Raw genomic sequence first — 20,349 nt, 5'->3', positions numbered from 1 at the left:
CAAAGTCACATTTGCAGTTTACATATGCTGCTGCTTTGTGTTGAATATATTAAAGTGGGGGACTGATTACTACTATTAATGCTACCATGAACATGTGTTTGCTATAGAATTTGTGTATATATTATCATGATATTACAATAACTGTTTTTGTAAAATTATAAAACGGTTATTCATTACTGTAAAGCATGGCAGTTACGTTGTTTGATTTTATATCTATGGCACACATGATCTGATATTGAAGCGTGTTGTACTCTTAACCTTTCAATCGGACAACATTAGTGAAGTGCATTTCGAATCGTCTTTCAGTGGCCGAGTTCCCAGCCAACGTGTTCTGGCGAAGCCCGTTCGGTACAATCTGCAGCTCGAAGAAGCTGACCGAATATGTTGTGATGGATGTGGAGCAGATAGCTGAGAAGGACAGGAAACACGTACCGAAGCCCATCTCTCAAAGGGTGCGTTGATTCTGGAAGGTCGTGTGTTCTCACTTCGTGTTAATCATCTTATTAGCTTACTCCAACGATGCGTGTTGTAGCCGAGGATAGTTCTGACGGTGATGTGTAGGTGTCTTAATTCAAGAATTGTTCTAGAGCAGGGGTTCTTAACCTGTGGTCCACGGACGTCTTTGGGGTCTGTGGATGGGCTTCAGGGGGTCTGGGAACCAGGCACATAAAAATTATTGTGTTTATGTGCTTATGTGCATTTTTCTGGGGAGGGGTCTGTAGCTTTCACCAGATTCTCAAAGGAGTTCATGACTCAAAAAGGGTTAAGAACCACTGTTCTAGCGTCTGCAGGCCAGTTTGCTTTGTTCGTTCTATCATAGTTGCGGATGTGCTTGCCCTTGTTTTTCCTTTGCGCTGCTGATGAATGTGGACGTTGATTTTTCCAGCACATCTTGGCGGATGTGTACGTGTGCAAGGCGACTGAGCTGGGCATGAGTGACAGCCAGTACCACTGCAGGACGCATCTCGGACACTTACTGCATCCCGGTGACAGTGTGCTTGGGTAGGTGATCATTGGCTGTCATCATTCGGTCGCCATGCGGTGTATTTCACGCTCCTTCTTCGTAAAGTGCTCTCGGCATCGTAACCCACAGGAATATACTTTTTTCAGGTTCGACTTGTCCAACTCGAATGTGAACGACCATCACCTGAGCACAGTTTCGCCAGACAAGATACCTGACGTGGTGAGCAATGTATCACATTGTAGGATAATAACATATAAGCTACGTTCACATGTGATTCACGGCTTCGCTGGTTCCGTACTTATCTGGTGCTGAATTCGGCTGAAATACCGTGCTAGCACAACCCGCAGCGTTCACACGAGAATCGAGGCTTAGCTGGTTAGGTATAATAGTAAATTATTTCTCCGTTACAGGGAAATGTTTTTCATGATGGCAGCGCCCATGAGTCAGTTGTTTATGGCAGTTTTTCAGTAAAATTACACAAAATGATAATCCAGATGAACATTACGAATGCTTTGGTGATGAAGACGATTATCAAAAGGAAATTCGGAGAAAATTTTTCAATGGCATGAGCCTTAATGAACTGCCGGGCATTTAGGAAATCGAAGACCGTGCCCGGCTGCCGGACATATAGCCACAGCGATTAATTTACTCCTATCAGTATCCAGACGTCCCAAGTGTCCCGGTGCGACATGCTTGTCCCGGTGTCCCATTAAGAGTCCAGAAAGTCTCGGTCGTAACATCTTTCAGCCATATTTTAAAATTTACATCAGTAAATTACTAAATTTGCCGTGGTAGCAATAATAAATAAATGTGAAACCATAAATTAACATGAATTTGCATTTTATTTTAGATGTATACTTTATAAGAAATGGTGGTGCGCCGCGACAAACACATGTCGTAGCCCGCCACAACTATTTTCTTGTTTTTGCGCATCGCGAAAAAACGGCAATGGACCATTGTCACAAGTGATCCCTTTATTGGTTTTTCTCAACTTGGGACCTCTGTTAGTATCAGTGATCACAGTGATTCTTTTCCTCTTGTTGGTGTTGCTCAATTTCAGTGATTGCTGTATATATGTATCACAATCTATCAACATCTAAAATATGTTGTTGCGAACGGACATAATATTTCAATTTCTAAATATATTGTAAGTTGTAATCTTTCTATCTACAGAGCTGGAATATAAATGTTGGTTAGAATTTAAGCTATAGATAGACATAGACTATGCCATTATTGGATATCTGCAAGCTTGAATTATACCAGTCAGAATTCGTGATGGCTGGCTTGACAGCTGGTAGCAGTGTTAGCAATTAATGGTCGGAGTATAAGTAGGCTCTAATATATAGTTTGGTTTTCTTTATCTGTAGATTATGTTGCGAGTGTGGAACACCTATAGAGCCAAACCCTGCTAATATGTGTGTTGCGTGCCTACGAACGCAAGTGGACATCACTGAGGGTATACCTAAACAGGCAACGCTTTACTTCTGTAGGAACTGTGAGAGGTAGACTACCATTATTAAATGTATATCTATGTGTCTAGACCGTCAAGTATATTCATGATCAAGAAGATCAGACTTTAATTAATATGCAACATATTTGCTGGGGTGGAAATGAGAAACAGTCGCTAGTCATAAAACCAATAAACTATTCTAAGCTGTTTTTAATGTGCTAAATGTATGTTATAGAACCAGCTGTGTTTTATAGGTATTTACAACCACCCGCGCAATGGATCAAAGCAGTGCTCGAATCCAGAGAGTTGTTGAGTATTTGCTTGAAGAAATTAAAAGGCATCAGTAAGGTATAGAAGAAAAATGACTGACTCTATTTAAAAAGAAACATTAAAACATTTTGCATTAATAGGCAGTACTAGTGATCAATGCATTCCTGTTGATACCAGCAAAATGGGATAACTAAAAGAAAAGCTGGTATCATGATATACTAAACTTTACACCCATCTTTTTATATTTTGTATCTATTAAATCATGACTGTGTCTGTACTGTATGGATAGTCATCTTCATGTACGTACATATTGAAGTTGAACTTTCAATGTTTATATTCATGGGATGCAATTTAGTGAAAAGCAATATGTTACTTATTTATGAAAAACTTGCTATTTTGCTGTCTATTTCAGGTGAGGCTAATCGATGCTGGGTTTGTGTGGACAGAACCCCACTCAAAGAGGGTCAAGGTGAAACTGACAATTCAGAAAGAGGTATGTTAGCCCAAAGTATCATCTTTCTATAAATCGTGTGTGTGAAACAAACTTTGTATTCAAATTTGAAACGAGAGACAAGCAAATCATAAATTGTCTGAGCATGTGCATATGTGTGCGTGGGCGTATCTTTGACGACAAATCGTATCTAATTTTGGATGACTTCATTGTATATTGACTTGTGTGAACATTTGCATTTTTTTTGCCATTAGGTTATGGGAGGTACTATCCTGCAGCAGGTATTCATAGTTGAGTATGTGGTGAATAACCAGATGTGCACTGATTGTCACAGGGTGGAGGCCAAAGACTTTTGGAAGGCTGTTGTGCAAGTGAGACAGAAGGTAAGGATCACTGTACAGAAGAATTACGTGTATGTGTAGTAAAACGTAGCTCGTGACAACATGTTCACACGAGACACATAGTCAGATGTGTATGGTGTAGATGCTACATATATTAATATATTTCCATGTAGATGCGTGCATGTGTGCGTGTGTAACTTTTGGCTAGTATGAAAAAATAAAAATTAAATGCCGTACAAGTTGTAAATTTATACAGAAACTAATACTATCATTTGTATCCGTTGGATGGTTATCGGAATAGAAATTAAACGACTATATTTGATATACTTTGTTGATACCATTTCTATGTATTGCGTTTGTCAATGTGGTGAAGCTTTGCTGTGTCCTAGCACTTACATCAACAGGGTATATAATATAGGTAGTCAATACTAGTCATTCTCTTCATTTCTCCTGTTGGGTTTAGTTTTAACTTTAGCTAATACTTAGTAAATGCACGTCTAATTATTAGGTTTTATTGCTAGATCAGTTTAGAAGGTGAACAGAAATGCTTTTCCAGTCAGGTGAGGTCCATAGTTTCATTTTGTGATGTTTGGTTTATCGTCAGGCTGAACACAAAAAGACCTTCTTTTACCTGGAGCAGCTCATCATGAAGCATAAAGCTCATACAGATACATTAAAGATCGAACGCACTCATGGTTAGTTCATGCGTGCCTGAAAAGGCAATCTAATCACTGCTAAAACTAAAAGTTGATAAAGTTAATCTACCTGAAATGCTACAGTATTGTTATCGGTAGAATAGTCATACTCATTTGGCAGTAGGTTGTGGATTAATTGTCTGTATGGACATTCATACGTATATATTTTCAAACTTAATTAATCTACATTCTAATTACAAATAAAAGTTAATGTTTTTAGCTCATCTGACGTAGTCGGATGCAGCTTGTAGAATCGCATGACCGTCTGTCCGTCCGTCAACAGTTGGGCACAAATCTTAACCCCTCGACGTATGGTCAAGATATTCGGGACGCCGGGGGGGGGGGTTGTGAAAAGGACTCGGGGTGACACATTTGGGGGTCAAAGGTCAAGATGTGTGAACGGAAGTGAAATAGTTTTTGGGAAATTTTGAAGGTATAGGAGGAAATACGGAATTGCGGCACAAATCTTAACGGCTCGACCTCTGCTCTTAATATTCGGTGTATAGTGTGATGGCAGGAAACCCATCACCAGTGCGAAATTGGAGGTCACAGGGCAAAGGACAGTGGGGGAAAGGCCAGATATCAGACATTTTCTAAGGACATGGCCTAAAGGACAGAGTGAAAAACTTTTTGTTTCAGTGCTGACCTACCATTTTTATCACTTTATTGAAAGGACCATGAAATGTGCTTTCCACTGACGTGCGAAGAGTAAGTGTCTGATAACCTTTTGACCCTCAAGAGGAGGGTTAAACATGGATTCCTGAACTGCCTCAATGACGTCACAGTGTTGTCATATTCATGGCACATCCATAATCTAGAAACCCAATAAGCATCGATAGCCGAATGCGTACAGCACAGGCGTCACGGCTCAAAGGTTGTTGGATTGAATCCCATCTGATTTTTTATTATTTACCTGTTTTCTGTATTTTTCTATCTTTATCTATTTAACTATTTTTTCCCAATTAACGCAAATATTTACATAATTTATTTACAACAATTTAATAACAACAAATAATTTTTACAACAATTAATTAATTTTTATTTTTAATAGGGTTAGGGTCACAATGCACCATAAAACAGGAGTTTCAGGCACGCGATTTGTATCAACCAATGGGATTTGGGAGGTATGCAGAATGCAGAAGGTTGCTGAAATGATGTGTACGCAACTGCGTATCTGTATATCTGCGCCTAACAAAGGTGTCACTACGCACAACTTAAACGTTACGCTTATAACCGTAGCAACACCTCCGATGCATGAGCCCAGACGCTCTGTGGCTCTTGTTTGACATTCACTGACTGATCTACTCAAATCAATTCTACAGATGGTTTGGATTTCTTTTACGCATCGAAGGATGGTGGCCGAAAAATTGTGGATTTCATGCAGGCAGTGGTTCCAATTCGGTAAGATTGTTAATGAAATCACTTGGGTTACGAAAATGGAATATCTGGCACGAAAGAATAAAATTGACATTTTGATTACTATTTGTGCTAACAGTTTTTAAGAGTCTTTATCATACTCTACTAAATTGACATTTGGATAAATTCACAGGTATGCCACGTCACAGAAACTGATTTCACATGATGTACACAACAACACGTATGCTTACAAGTACACCTTCTCAGTGGAGATTATCCCTATTTGCAAGGTGGGGTAGATTGTAGATACAATAATGTAACCCAACAAGAGAAGGGTTACAATGCGAGCCTATTCTTTTCTTTGAAGGAGAGGAGCCCCTGAGTGATTTACTCATGGCGGTTTTATGGTGCGTTTTTCGAGACTACAACTTCCAAACTGGGTTTATTCTAAACACGAACCTTTCTCCGCTCTTCTGGGACTTACTATCGAGAGCGTATTAAGAAGGAGAGCGTACAACGGTGTAATGCTGAAACCATGTTGCGGTATTAGTCGAATTAATAAACTTTCCCCATTTTATTTTGACGATTCTTTGCAGTATTATTGATTAGCTGTCCTACCTTGTTAAAACGATCATTGCGAGAATTTTGCTCAGAAAAAAACTAAATATAGCTGAATATAGTCTCACCTGACAGCGAAAATATCACTGATTACACCAACATTCAAAACACCAATATTTTATGCAGTTATAGCATAGAAAAATTGATTTGATCACATTATACCAGCAATAAATTTTTTCAAGTCAGGACTTTCAAAAATCACAAATGGCGTCTCAGACAAGCGAACATAATTAAAACAAATCTATTTGTGTGTAATAATCCGCAGTGTTGATACATTGATTTGGTCCACTTCTCTCTCCATCTTCGTTATAGTCCCTAGGACTTTTGAAGACTAATATTTATGAGGTTGAAACTTACCGTAGGCCTACATTCCTGTTTGTGTTACGCTACTAATACTATGGACCTCTGTGTTTACATCTGACCAAAAATATCTCTGGTGCGATTTTTGCATTACTGCACCCTTGTTGACGTCTCGCGGTACCGCGAGAAAGTGCGAGACATGACAGCGAAAACAACAGAGAACGCAAAATTGTAATCGTGCATGATTTTGTCTTTGCATGAGGTTCTAAGACATTTTATTGTTATTTCAAACAATACTGTTACTCAAGCAACAACGGTAGGCATCATGAGAGTGAGAATAAACACTAAAAAATGCTGAAAAAAACTCGCAATGATCGCTTTAATATAAAACAAACCGCATGTCCCTACGATGCCTCTACACTGAGATAATGGGCGGGGGAAATCTGGTATTTTTGCCGAAGACCGACTCGAGATCAGCGTGTTTACTGCAACTGTCTCTCGTTTGTGGACTGTATGTGCTTCGGTCGCCACTGTGTAGCGCTGACTCGATACGTTATTACTACAGCGTTACTACATCCAGCGTAAACGGGTGTGTCATCACCATGGCGATAAATAACAAGAGATTTTTGTGGCAGTTAATGGCGGTGCGTCAATGACTGGAAATGCGAGAAAAGATAGTAGTAGAAGGAAAATAAATTTCATTGTCAATGAATGACAGAAACACGCGAGTTTCCCAGAACGTACTGTACCAGAACGAGAGACAGTTCAGTAAACACTGATCTCGGAGTCGGTTTTCGTGTGAAAATACCAGATTTTCACCGCTCATTATCTCAGCGTAGAGGCATCGTAAGGGACAAGCGGTTTGTTTTATATTTAGCAAGGTAGGACAGCTGATCAATAATACTGCCCAAAGAATCGTCAAAATAAAACGGGCAAAAGTTTATTAATATCGACTAATACTGCAGCATGGTTTCCAGCATTTCACCGTTTGTACGCTCTCCTTCTTTATACGCTCTTGTTACTATGTATCACAATACTCTGTATTAAACTATTATAACCTGTTACAAAATTTCTAAGTGACGAGCGGCGATATTTCGAGTGCTATTTCTGTTGACCTGTGACATACAGATTCCCAATCACGCATAGCGTTTCGGCTAACTTCGGCTCCAGATCGAATGTATCATGGATGCCTGCTGTCAGTCATGACGTCATGACGAAGTTAGCCAAAACTCTATGCGCATTGGGAATCTGGTACGTCACAGTGCACAGAGAAGCGCGCTCATAATATTTGGCCCTCGTCACTTAGAAATTTTGTAACAGGTTATAATAGTTTAATACAGGATATTTGTGATACATAGTAAGTCCCAGCGATAGCGGCGAGAAAGCGTTCGTGTTTAGAAAAACCCAGTTTGGAAGTTGTAGTCTCGAAAAAACGCACCATAAATCTGCCCTGAGTGAATCACTCGGGGGCTCCTGCAAAGAAAAGAATAGGCTCGCGTTGTAACTCTACTCTTGTTGGATTACATTATTGTATCTAGGGTAGATTACTGTTACTGGATGTAAATTTCAGCCCAATAAAATCTGTTATTAATGAGAATTATAGAAGAATAAAAATCAAAAAAATAACATTCCATTAGCAATCCAGAACATATGTCCTGTAAATCCATTGTCATTTTTAATAAATGACTACAGTTAAAAGTAGTCCAAACAGATTGAATGAAGGTATTCAAGTCTCTCTGTGTTTCTATATTCTATATAAAACAAGAGTAGATAATAACACGTGTGTGTAACACAATGTGTTATTATCTACTCTTGATATAAAAGTAATGAGTAGTGCCTGTGTGTAACATTGTGCTTTACTACAGGATGATGTAGTGTGCATATCCAAGAAGCTGGCACAGCAGTACGGAAACATCACTCAGATCTGTATTTGCCTGCGAGTCACTAGCAACATCACCCTTATTGATCCGAACACACTGCAAGTATAGTACCTCCACCATGCACCTAGAGGTTACGGTTAATAATGCCATTAAACCGTAGTGTTATGATGCCGTAGACTATACATATACCAAAGTCACATTTTGCAGTTTACATATGCGCTGCTGCGTTGTTGTTGAATATATTAAAGTGGGGGACTGATTACTACTATTAATGCTACCATGAACATGTGTTTGCTATAGAATTTGCTGTATATATTTATCATGAATTACAATAACTGTTTTTGTAGCCAATTATAAAACGGTTATTCATTACTGTAAAGCATGGCTGCTTACGTGTGTTTGATTTTATATCTATGGCACACGTGATCTGCATATTGAAGCGTTTTGTACTCTTAACCTTTCAATCTGACAACATTAGTGAAGTGGCATTTCGAATCGTCTTTCAGTGCCCGAGTTCCCAGCCAACGTGTTCTGGCCGAAGCCGCTTCGGTACAATCTGCAGCTCGAAAAAGCTGACCGAATATTGTCGTGATGGATGTGGAGCAGATAAGCTGAGAAGGACAGGAAACACGTACGAAGCCCATCTCTCCAAAGGGTGCGTTGATTCTGGAAGGTCGGTGTGTTCTCACTTTCGTGTTACATCATCTTATTAGCTTACTCCAACGATGCGTGTTGTAGCCGGAGGATGGTTCTGATGGTGGATGCGTAGGTGTCTTAATTCAAGAATTGTTCTAGAGCAGGGGTTCTTAACCTGTGGTCACGGCACCCCAAAGAGGTCCCGTGGATGCGGTTCAGGGGCGTCTGTGAACCAGGCACATAAAAATTATTGTGTTTAATGTGCTTATGTGCATTTTTCTGGGGAGCGGTCTGTAGCTTTCACAGCATTCTCAAGGAGTCCATGACTCAAAAAAGGTGTTAAAGAACCACTGTCTACGCGTCACTGCAGGCCAGTTTGCTTTGTTCGTTCTATCGTAGTTGCGGATGTGCTTGCCCTTATTTTTCCATTGCCGCTGCTGATGAATGTGGACGTTGGTTTTTCCAGCACATCTTGGCGGATGTGTACGTGTGCAAGGCGACTGAGCTGGGCATGAGTGACAGCCAGTACCACTGCAGGACGCATCTCGGACACTTACTGCATCCCGCGTGACAGTGTGCTTGGGTTAGGTGATCATTGGCTTCATCATGCTTTCCGTCGCCATGCGGTGTATTTCACGCGGCCTCTTCGTAAAATGCTCTCGGCATCGTAACCCACTGGAATATGTACTTTTTTCAGGGTTCGACTTGTCCAACTCGAATGTGAACGACCATCACCTGAGCACAGTTTCGCCAGACAAGATACCTGACGTGGTGAGCAATTGTATCACATTGTAGGACTAATAACATATAAGCTACGTTCACACAAGATTCACGGCCTCGCTGGTTCCGTACTTATCTGGTGCTGAATTCGGGCTGAAATACCGTGGCTAACACAACCCGCAGCGTTCACACAGAGAATCGGAGCTTAGCTGGCTAGGTATAATAGTAAATAATTTCTTCATTTACAGGGAAGTGTTTTTCATGATGGGGCCGCCCATGAGTCAGTGTTTTATGGCAGTTTTTCAGTAAAATTACACCAAAATGATGATCCAGATGAACATTACGAATGCTTTTGGTGATGAAGACGATTATCAAAAGGAAATTCGGAAAAAATTTTTCAATGGCATGACCTTAAGTGAAAAAACGACACTCCGCCCGCCCTAGTATCAATGTTAGCAGCACTACAGTTTCACGGCTTACGAGGCCGTCGAATTGCGTTCACACGACATGACAATACGGCGGCCAGGCATGGTGCCGTTGTTTCAGCAGCGGAATCACTTTCCGCGCCGAATAAGCTCGTATTTCAGTACGATACTTGGGAGGCCGCTTATAAGTCTTGAATATTTTGCACCGTGTGAACGCTCAGTACCGGTACTGAAATCCTCGTGTGAACGCCGAGCTATAGTTACGATAGACTACACCATGTTTTACAGCAAATAAGGACTGTACCTTACCAGTATATGGAAAACTGCCTATACAGCCTAAGCGGGTTTGCTTGTAATTTATCAGCCTGACATTTCAACAGATTTCTAAATTAAACAAACCAGAACAGCGCATGTTAAATATCTAAATTGTGTAGGCGTCAATCTGGTACGTGTGTTGAGACAAAATCGCTTCACTCTTGCAGTCATCGTCAAAAAGGTGTACCTGAAACAGACGTAAGCGAAAAAGCCAGAAGGAGAAAGAGAAGCTAAGCATTTGCAGAAGCATGCGATGACACGTCCAGCATTGAGAGGCAAGTTACACAGCGCCTGCCACAATTATACAGTGTTGCATCAGTCGCCATGCTTCTTCTTTAAATTGAAAACTATAGAAAAACGCCATTAAGCGACCGGTTTCCTGCGTATTGATGCAGGCCAGAATTATATAATTTTGCTGCTCAGCGACTAAGGCTCTGACAACCTAATTATTCCTGTTCTGTTTCTGTTTTCTGTTTCTGACAAAACAAAAATGTGTGACAATTATTTGTATTTTTTGAAGCAGATGCTTCGATCGTATCCTTGTTTAGCGTTAGCGATTAAGTTTAACTGTTTTACTGTGACTATTAAGCGATAAACAGGGGCATATTAAATGTGTTAGCACAACTTATACATTCCTAGCACTGTATTTGTGCAATCTCGTAATGCTGCGCTGGCTAAATATGAAAATAGTCAATCATGCCTTTGCCTCATTTTCTAGGGGATATACAATGATTTTCTGGATGATCTGGAGGAAGATCTTCTGTAACAGCCGAAGAAGATATCAACATCTATCAGGGGAGAGTGGGTTTTTTTTCACGCCGTGTGCCCCCCCTCCCTCATGTGTTTAGCGTTACAGTATCTAGTGCTATTTTTAGCTTCGCCTTGACATCGTCAATGATGAGCTATTGCCATGGGGTGTCGTCCGTCGTACGTCCGTCCGCCCCGTTCGCGTCAACATTTGGCTACGGTCAACGATACTCAAGAACCGTTTGACCCACTATGTTTCAAATTGCATATAGTGTTACTCCTATGGGCAGAGGTGTGAACGTCCTATTTTGGAAGCACGCCAGTCGACCCTACATTCGAGCCACGGCCACTTTTTAGCAAAAATGGAAATGGCCATAAGTTATTTCAGGTTCAATGGATTTTGCTCATTTCTGGTATGTGAATGAATGAGGACTGGCCCCAAAACATATCACACAGGTTTTGATTTTTTTTTTTAATTATGCAAATTAGGTAGATTTTGGCAATTTTACTATGGCTGCATTTCAGTGTCTGCCTACGGTCAAGGATAACTCAAGAACCGTTTGACCCACATGTTTCAAATTGCATGCAGTTGTTACTCTTATGGGAGAGATTTGAACTTCCTATTTTGGAGCACGCCAGTCGACCTACTTTCGAGCCACGCCCACTTTTTGGCAAAAATGAAAATGCCCATCTAAATTCATTCGATTTTGTTAAATTTTGGTATGTGAATGTGTAAGGCTAGCCCCAAAACAGTTGTTACTCCTATGTGAGATATTACAACGTCCTATTACGTTTATTTCGTCTAACTGGTCAACAACTCTACAATCATACCTATATCAGGGCGCGATAAACCCGCTTGCCTGCTTGCCCGGGGCAACCAAAATTCGCCCCTGGCAAGTATAGCTTGAAATTGCACTTGCACATTCGGACAAGCAATTTTTGTTTGTTGAATGTCTAGACAATGATATTTTTCTGTTTTCACCCATCCCTTGCATTGTTTTGCACAGACACAACATCTTCATCAAGATTTGAATGAAAAAAACAATGCGAATGAAACAATCGGTGGATACAGTGATATACAAAACATGCACACAGCAACATGTAAACCCGGCCCCCCAGACCAGGCATGGTCATTACGTGATCAGCGTAAATCTCAAATGTTTGCCCCTCTACTGCAACCTGTGAACGCGGATTTTCTTTGCTGAAATACACAAAAACAGATACACTGTATACTGTGCTGTCAGTCTATAAGTCCCTGGTTCCCAACCGGGGGTACCAGCGATAATCACAAGGGGTACCTGGGAAGCCTCTTAGACAATTTAAAAAAAGTAGTGCTATATAATAATCAGCGGGTGATTCAGGCATCTCTATCGACATCGGCTTGATTGGAAAAATTTTCATGACAATACATCAGTGTTGGTTTTTCATTTTGCTCATGGTGGGCGAAGGGGTACCAGGAGATAGCGTAAAAAAATTAGGGGTACGAAGAGTCCAAAAGGTTGGGAACCACTGCTATAAGTATACTGTGCTGTCATGCTATATCTGCATGCATGCACCGCTATATTCTCTGCGCTTACGATCCAGCCCCAAATAAAACTGGACATATTTCATTAATTTATTGGGAGTGTGGTGGGTTTTTGATAATAAACTGACACTTAAAAAATTTAAAAATTTAAACAAACTGCGTGCTGTGTTCTAACATGAATATATTTTGTATACAAACTCGTATCAGCTGTTCAACTGTCTAACGTGCCGTTAAGTGAAATGCTGGATGTTGACTAGTTGGACCTTCGTTTACGTTATTTCTCATTTAAATTCATATTAGGAAAAAATACCTTATGTATTTCTTTATGTTTTTCGGGCAAGTGACTTTTGCCTCCGGGCAACCATTTTCATAACCCACTTTTTTCCACTTTGATTCGTCGTTACAGTAATTTGAGCTGAGAGGGTCTATGTCCCTTGGGGTACTGCCGGAGCGTACCCTGGGTATGGTCCGGTGTACCGGAACGTACCCTGGTACTATATTATATGCCGGACCGTACCACGCCTATTCCACTAACGAGTCTAGAGAGTCGCCTACGCCTACTCCCTAACCCTAACCCTAACCCTAACACTAACCCTAACCCTTAACCCTAACCCTAACCCTAACCATATCGAATGGTTACCAGGATACGTTCCGGTATACCGGACCGTACCCAGGGTACGTTCCGGCAGTACCCTGGGGGACATAGACCCTATGAGCCTAATTTGACTGGAATATTTTATTGTTTTTATTTGCGCGATATTCGAAAACCAAAATGGCGATCATTTAGGTGTAGCGCCATCTCTCGTCAAGATTTCAGACATTCAGATCTGAAACCTTTCGCATCAAAACTTATGCATATATCATTATCAAGAGTATATAATGGGAGTTCTCCCATATATACTTTTGCTTTATATATCCCCCTCCCTCTTCTATCACACCCAAGGTGAGCTACAGTGTCATTGACACTTTCATTTGTAAAAACATTGAAATGTTCATAGAGTTTACCCTCGAGGAATATACTTTACTCTTGAAAGAAAAGTTTCATCATGTATTTTCTCAAGGAACATAGTGGAAATAGCCCAGAACCCTTTTATACAGTGTAATTCTAAATGCATTCCTTACTACCTAGTCATAGCTATATTTTTGCTCATGATTTGTTGTGCCTTATGCTGGCGTGCTATAAATATACTCTGCGCGTTGCAAGCATGCCGTTGTTTGTTGCCTCAAGGTTTTCTCAGGCAAATTACTGCAAATTAGGATCAATCCTGAATACTATGACAATAAGAACACACTAGCATTTAAATTCATTTCGATTAATATTTGATTGTGAATTTCACCACCAAAATATCAGCTGCGAGTATGGGAAATAATTAACGAATAGAAAACCAAATTTTAATATTATTATTATTAGCTCACCTTGACATCGTCAAGCTGAGCTATTGCCATGGGTCGTCGTCCGTCGTACGTCCGTCCGTCCGTCAACATTTGGCTACGGTCAACGATAACTCAGGAACCGTTTGACCCACATGTTTGAAATTGGTTATAGTTGTTACTGCTATGCTCCCATATTGAACGTCCTATTTTGGAGCTAATGATGATCCAGATGAACATTACGAATGCTTTGGTGATGAAGACGATTATCAAAAGGAAATTCGGAGAAAATTTTTCAATGGCATGTGCCTTAAGTGAAAAACGACACTCCGCCGCCTAGTATCAATGTAGCGCACTACAGTTTTACGGCTTACGAGGCCTCGAATTGCGTTCACACGACAGACAATACGCGGCCAGCATGGTGCCGTTGTTTCAGCGCGGAATCACTTTCAGCGCCGAATAAGCCTCGTATTTCAGTACGATACTTGGGAGGCCGCGTATAAGTCTTGAATATTTTGCACCGTGTGAACGCTCAGTACGGTACTGAAATCCTCGTGTGAACGCAGCTATAGTTACGATAGACTACATCATGTTGTTACAGCAAATAAGCACTGTACCTTACAGTATATGGAAAACTTCTATACAGCTAAGCGTGTTTTGCTTGTAATTTATTAGCCTGACATTTCAACAGATTTCTAAATTAAACAAACCAGAACAGCGCATGTTAAATATCTAAATTGTGTAGGCGTCAATCTGGTATGTGTGTTGAGACAAAATCGCTTCACTCTTGCAGGTCATCGTCAAAAAGGTGTACCTGAACAGACGTAAGCGAATCCAGAAGAGAAAGTGGAAGCTGAAGCATTTGCAGAAGGATGCGGATGACACGTCCAGCATTGAGAGGCAAGTTACACGAGCGCCTACACAACTATACAGTGTTCATCAGTCGCCATGTTCTTCTTTCAATTGCAAACTAGAGAAAAACGCCATTAAGCGACCGTTTCCTGCGTATTGATGGCAGAATTATATATTTTGATCAGTACTAAGGCTCTGTCCACTTAATTATTCCTGTTCTGTTTCTATTCTCTGTTTCTGCACAACAAAAATGTGTGACAATTTATTTGTGATTTTTGCAGCAGTAGCCTCGATGTATCCTTGTTTAGGTTAGCGATTAAGTTTAACTGTTTTACTGTGACTATTAAGGATAAACAGGGGCATATTAAATGCTGTTAGCACAACTTATACATTCCTAGCACTGTATTTGTGCATATCTCGTAATGTGGCTGGCTAAATATGAAAATAGTCAATCATTCCTTTTGCCTCATTTTCTAGGGATTACAATGATTTTCTGGATGATCTGGAGGAAGATCCTCTGTACAGGAAGAATATCAACATCTATCAGGGTGAGTGGGTTGTTTTTCACGCCTGTGCCCCCCCCCCTCATGTGTTAGATTACAGTATCTAGTGTGGATTTTTAGCTCGCCTTGACATCGTCAAGATGAGCTATTGCCATGGGGTGTCGTCCGTCGTACGTCCGTCCGTTCGTCCGTCAACATTTGGCTACGGTCAACGATAACTCAAGAACCGTTTGACCCACATGTTTCAAATTGCATATAGTTGTTACTCCTATGGGAGAGGTTTGAACGTCCTATTTTGGAGCACGCCAGTCGACCTACATTCGAGCCACGGCCACTTTTTAGCAAAAATGGAAATGGCCATAAGTTATTTCAGGTTCAATGGATTTTGCTCATTTCTGGTATGTGAATGAATGAGGACTGGCCCCAAAACATATCACACAGGTTTTGATTTTTTTTTTATCACACAGTTGTTACTCCTATGTGAGATATTACAACGTCCTATTACGTTTATTTCGTCTAACTGGTCAACAACTCTACAATCATACCTATATCAGGGCGCGATAAACCCGCTTGCCTGCTTGCCCGGGGCAACCAAAATTCGCCCCTGGCAAGTATAGCTTGAAATTGCACTTGCACGTTCGGACAAGCAATTTTTGTTTGTTGAATGTCTAGACAATGATATTTTTCTGTTTCCACCCATCCCTTGCATTGTTTTGCACAGACACAACATCTTCATCAAGATTTGAATGAAAAAAACAATGCGAATGAAACAATCGGTGGATACAGTGATATACAAAACATGCACACAGCAACATGTAAACCCGGCCCCCCAGACCAGGCATGGTCATTACGTGATCAGCGTAAATCTCAAATGTTTGCCCCTCTACTGCAACCTGTGAACGAGGATTTTCTTTGCTGAAATACACAAAAACAGATACACTGTATACTGTGCTGTCAGTCTATAAGTCCCTGGTTCCCAACCGGGGGTACCAGCGATAATCACAAGGGGTACCTGGGAAGCCTCTTAGACAATTTAAAAAAAGTAGTGCTATATAATAATCAGCGGGTGATTCAGGCATCTCTATCGACATCGGCTTGATTGGAAAAATTTTCATGACAATACATCAGTGTTGGTTTTTCATTTTGCTCATGGTGGGCGAAGGGGTACCAGGAGATAGCGTAAAAAAATTAGGGGTACGAAGAGTCCAAAAGGTTGGGAACCACTGCTATAAGTATACTGTGCTGTCATGCTATATCTGCATGCATGCACCGCTATATTCTCTGCGCTTACGATCCAGCCCCAAATAAAACTGGACATATTTCATTAATTTATTGGGAGTGTGGTGGGTTTTTGATAATAAACTGACACTTAAAAAATTTAAAAATTTAAACAAACTGCGTGCTGTGTTCTAACATGAATATATTTTGTATACAAACTCGTATCAGCTGTTCAACTGTCTAACGTGCCGTTAAGTGAAATGCTGGATGTTGACTAGTTGGACCTTCGTTTACGTTATTTACCATTTAAATTCATATTAGGAAAAAATACCTTATGTATTTCTTTATGTTTTTCGGGCAAGTGACTTTTGCCTCCGGGCAACCATTTTCATAACCCACTTTTTTCCACTTTGATTTGTCGTTACAGTAATTTGAGCTGAGAGGGTCTATGTCCCTTGGGGTACTGCCGGAACGTACCCTGGGTACGGTCCGGTGTACCGGAACGTACCCTGGTACTATATTATATGCCGGACCGTACCACGCCTATTCCACTAACGAGTCTAGAGAGTCGCCTACGCCTACTCCCTAACCCTAACCCTAACCCTAACCCTAACCCTAACCCTAACCCTAACCCTAACCATATCGAATAGTTACCAGGATACGTTCCGGTATACCGGACCGTACCCAGGGTACGTTCCGGCAGTACCCTGGGGGACATAGACCCTATAAGCCTAATTTGACTGGAATATTTTATTGTTTTTATTTGCGCGATATTCGAAAACCAAAATGGCGATCATTTAGGTGTAGCGCCATCTCTCGTCAAGATTTCAGACATTCAGATCTGAAACCTTTCGCATCAAAACTTATGCATATATCATTATCAAGAGTATATAATGGGAGTTCTCCCATATATACTTTTGCTTTATATATCCCCCTCCCTCTTCTATCACACCCAAGGTGAGCTACAGTGTCATTGACACTTTCATTTGTAAAAACATTGAAATGTTCATAGAGTTTACCCTCTAGGAATATACTTTACTCTTGAAAGAAAAGTTTCATCATGTATTTTCTCAAGGAACATAGTGGAAATAGCCCAGAACCCTTTTATACAGTGTAATTCTAAATGCATTCCTTACTACCTAGTCATAGCTATATTTTTGCTCATGATTTGTTGTGCCTTATGCTGGCGTGCTATAAATATACTCTGCGCGTTGCAAGCATGCCGTTGTTTGTTGCCTCAAGGTTTTCTCAGGCAAATTACTGCAAATTAGGATCAATCCTGAATACTATGACAATAAGAACACACTAGCATTTAAATTCATTTCGATTAATATTTGATTGTGAATTTCACCACCAAAATATCAGCTGCGAGTATGGGAAATAATTAACGAATAGAAAACCAAATTTTAATATTATTATTATTAGCTCACCTTGACATCGTCAAGCTGAGCTATTGCCATGGGTCGTCGTCCGTCGTACGTCCGTCCGTCCGTCAACATTTGGCTACGGTCAACGATAACTCAGGAACCGTTTGACCCACATGTTTGAAATTGGTTATAGTTGTTACTGCTATGCTCCCATATTGAACGTCCTATTTTGGAGCACGCCAGTCGACGTACTTTTGAGCCACGGCAATTTTTTGGCAAAAATGGGAATTGCCATTAGTCAGTTCAGGTTCAACGGATTTTGCTCATTTTTGGTATGTGAATGAATAAGGGCTAGGGGTTTTGATATTTAAAAAAAATAATTGTGCAAATTAGGTAGGTTTTTGCAATTATATAGCATATTATAATATAGACACGCAGATAACAGTCTGTGGTGTCACACTCGTCTGGTTCGTTTTACAGGATTTCATTGACAATATCTTTAATGCAAAATTGGTATTTCCTCTCCACCCTGCCGATAAAACGTCTATATTAGAGTAAAGTTTTACAAAACATGTCGGAACGCAGCATAACCTATTTATTTCAAACGCCATCACTAAGAAACATCAAAGCGGGTATAGCGCCATCTACCGTCACAAATTGTGATTCATTTTGGTTTATAAATTATTGCGATATACAGATGGCAACCGTGTGCTACCGCCTAGAAAAACTCATACGAAGTACACACATCCATGCAACCAATTAACCTTTGACAAAAGTTGTGTTATGGGCAGGGAAACACCATTGTCACGTGGTATATAGCAGCTGCGTGGAATAAGCGTATCCTCTCAATCTTACACGTTAGACATCGGGAGCTCCGCTTTTAGGCAGTGCCTAAATCTGAATATTATAAAAACGTTAAATGGCGATCATTTAGGTGTAACGCCATCACTCGCCCTCATCTCAGACTTTCACATCTCAAACATTTATTTTCACATAAAAAATTACACATGTATAATTATCAAGAGTATATAATGGGAGTTCTCCCATATATACTCTTCGTTTCTATAATGTACGTCGATGGTTGCTCAATTAAAACTGACTTCTTCTCACTCACTCATTTGTGTCTTTTTTTGTGGTGAGCTGCGGTGTCATTGACAATTGTAATTGTAATTGTAATTGTTTAATGCATACATTTATTAAGCAATCGGTGAATAACTTGTACATGAAATTCTCTGCAGACCGAGACAAAATGGCAGTTGATACAGATGACACTGGTGATGAAGATCTGCCTCAAATCACACTGGCAGAAATGCTTGAAGATCTAGACTTGACAGAAGCAGCTGGCCATGGAGGTGAAGAGGGAACCATGGGAGAAGAAGATGGTGCAGGTGGTGAAAGCAGTGCAATGTTGGAGTAAAGCAGAGAGTTGCAGACATGGTCTAAACTTTGGTTCACTGTGAATCATGATTGAAATTATATTCAAAGGCATATTAGTCCCATTGATTATGCAATGTTGACAAATGCTAGAGTAACTGGCACCTTGTGTAGTTAATAAGTACATAACCTTACATCCAAACGCGTATTAGTTTGTCCAATATTACTGCTGATTACTAAGAAATGTCTAATTGAAATCCGCAGTCCAAGAAATCAGTTGTTTACAGTTTTAAACCGCTGCCGGCGAAGCGGGTGTGATAAAGATTTATAGTGCACCGGACATTTTCGCACGCATGCTCGGCCGTACGCAATGCTATCATCAGTGATTTCGTAAACAGGGATGCTTGTGATAAGGAACTTTTTGTCAGGGCTGTCCATGTGCGTCTGTGATTAGTACGTGTTTTACTACATTTCCATGTTTAGTCTGAGGCCGTGGTTACACCGCTGACACCTCCATTTCATCTGGCGTCCAAAACATACGGGCCGCACAAACGTTTACGTCATCGCTTGACTCTTGGATGACATTTACGGCACGTAAATGAATATCAACAACCTATTTCAAGTCTTGCTTGTAATGTAACCAGCAGTGATATTGGACAAACTAATACGCGTTTGGCTGTAAGGTTATGTACTTATTAACTACACAAGGTGCCAGTTACTCTAGCATTCGTCAACATTGCATAATCAATGGGCTTAGTATGCCTTTAAGTGGTTTGCCAGATAAGTGTTTTTACAGCTCAGACGTGTGCTGATATTTATACTCTCCCGCACAGCGTAAAAAATTGCAACGTAATGATTATGCTTTTCTATGCGTGACAGTCTATTCTATATAGAAAATTATTGCATTGATTCATATTCAAGGTATCACCAAATGTTTCACACTGAAATTTCAGAAGTTAATCTGTGAAATT

The 20,349-nt window shown here is 40.4% G+C and overlaps 2 protein-coding genes across 2 annotated transcripts; both read left to right on the top strand.

The window, feature by feature from the left end:
- Positions 1-306: 306 nt before the first annotated feature.
- Positions 307-1,559, top strand: LOC106807783 (60S ribosomal export protein NMD3-like; the record flags this gene model as incomplete). The annotated part of the gene is made up of 4 exons (XM_014810231.1): positions 307-452; positions 887-1,002; positions 1,111-1,183; positions 1,425-1,559. Coding segments are annotated over 4 exons (470 nt in total), but the record flags the coding sequence as incomplete, so codon positions are not given.
- Positions 1,560-2,331: 772 nt separating this feature from the next.
- LOC106807782 (60S ribosomal export protein NMD3-like) lies at positions 2,332-19,572 on the top strand (the record flags this gene model as incomplete). The annotated part of the gene is given in 14 exon segments (XM_014810230.1): positions 2,332-2,466; positions 2,669-2,762; positions 3,097-3,177; positions 3,390-3,518; positions 4,081-4,171; positions 5,494-5,572; positions 5,721-5,817; positions 8,311-8,429; positions 8,833-8,874; positions 9,361-9,519; positions 9,630-9,732; positions 14,858-14,964; positions 15,394-15,464; positions 19,243-19,572. Coding segments are annotated over 14 exon segments (1,486 nt in total), but the record flags the coding sequence as incomplete, so codon positions are not given.
- Between the last annotated feature and the right edge of the window lie 777 nt (positions 19,573-20,349).

The sequence above is a fragment of the Priapulus caudatus genome, unplaced genomic scaffold (genome assembly GCF_000485595.1).
Source record: "Priapulus caudatus unplaced genomic scaffold, Priapulus_caudatus-5.0.1 Scaffold234, whole genome shotgun sequence".
NCBI lineage: Eukaryota > Metazoa > Priapulida > Priapulimorpha > Priapulimorphida > Priapulidae > Priapulus > Priapulus caudatus.
The sequence above is the reverse complement of the archived record's forward strand: the minus strand, read 5'-3'. Positions and strand labels throughout refer to the sequence as shown.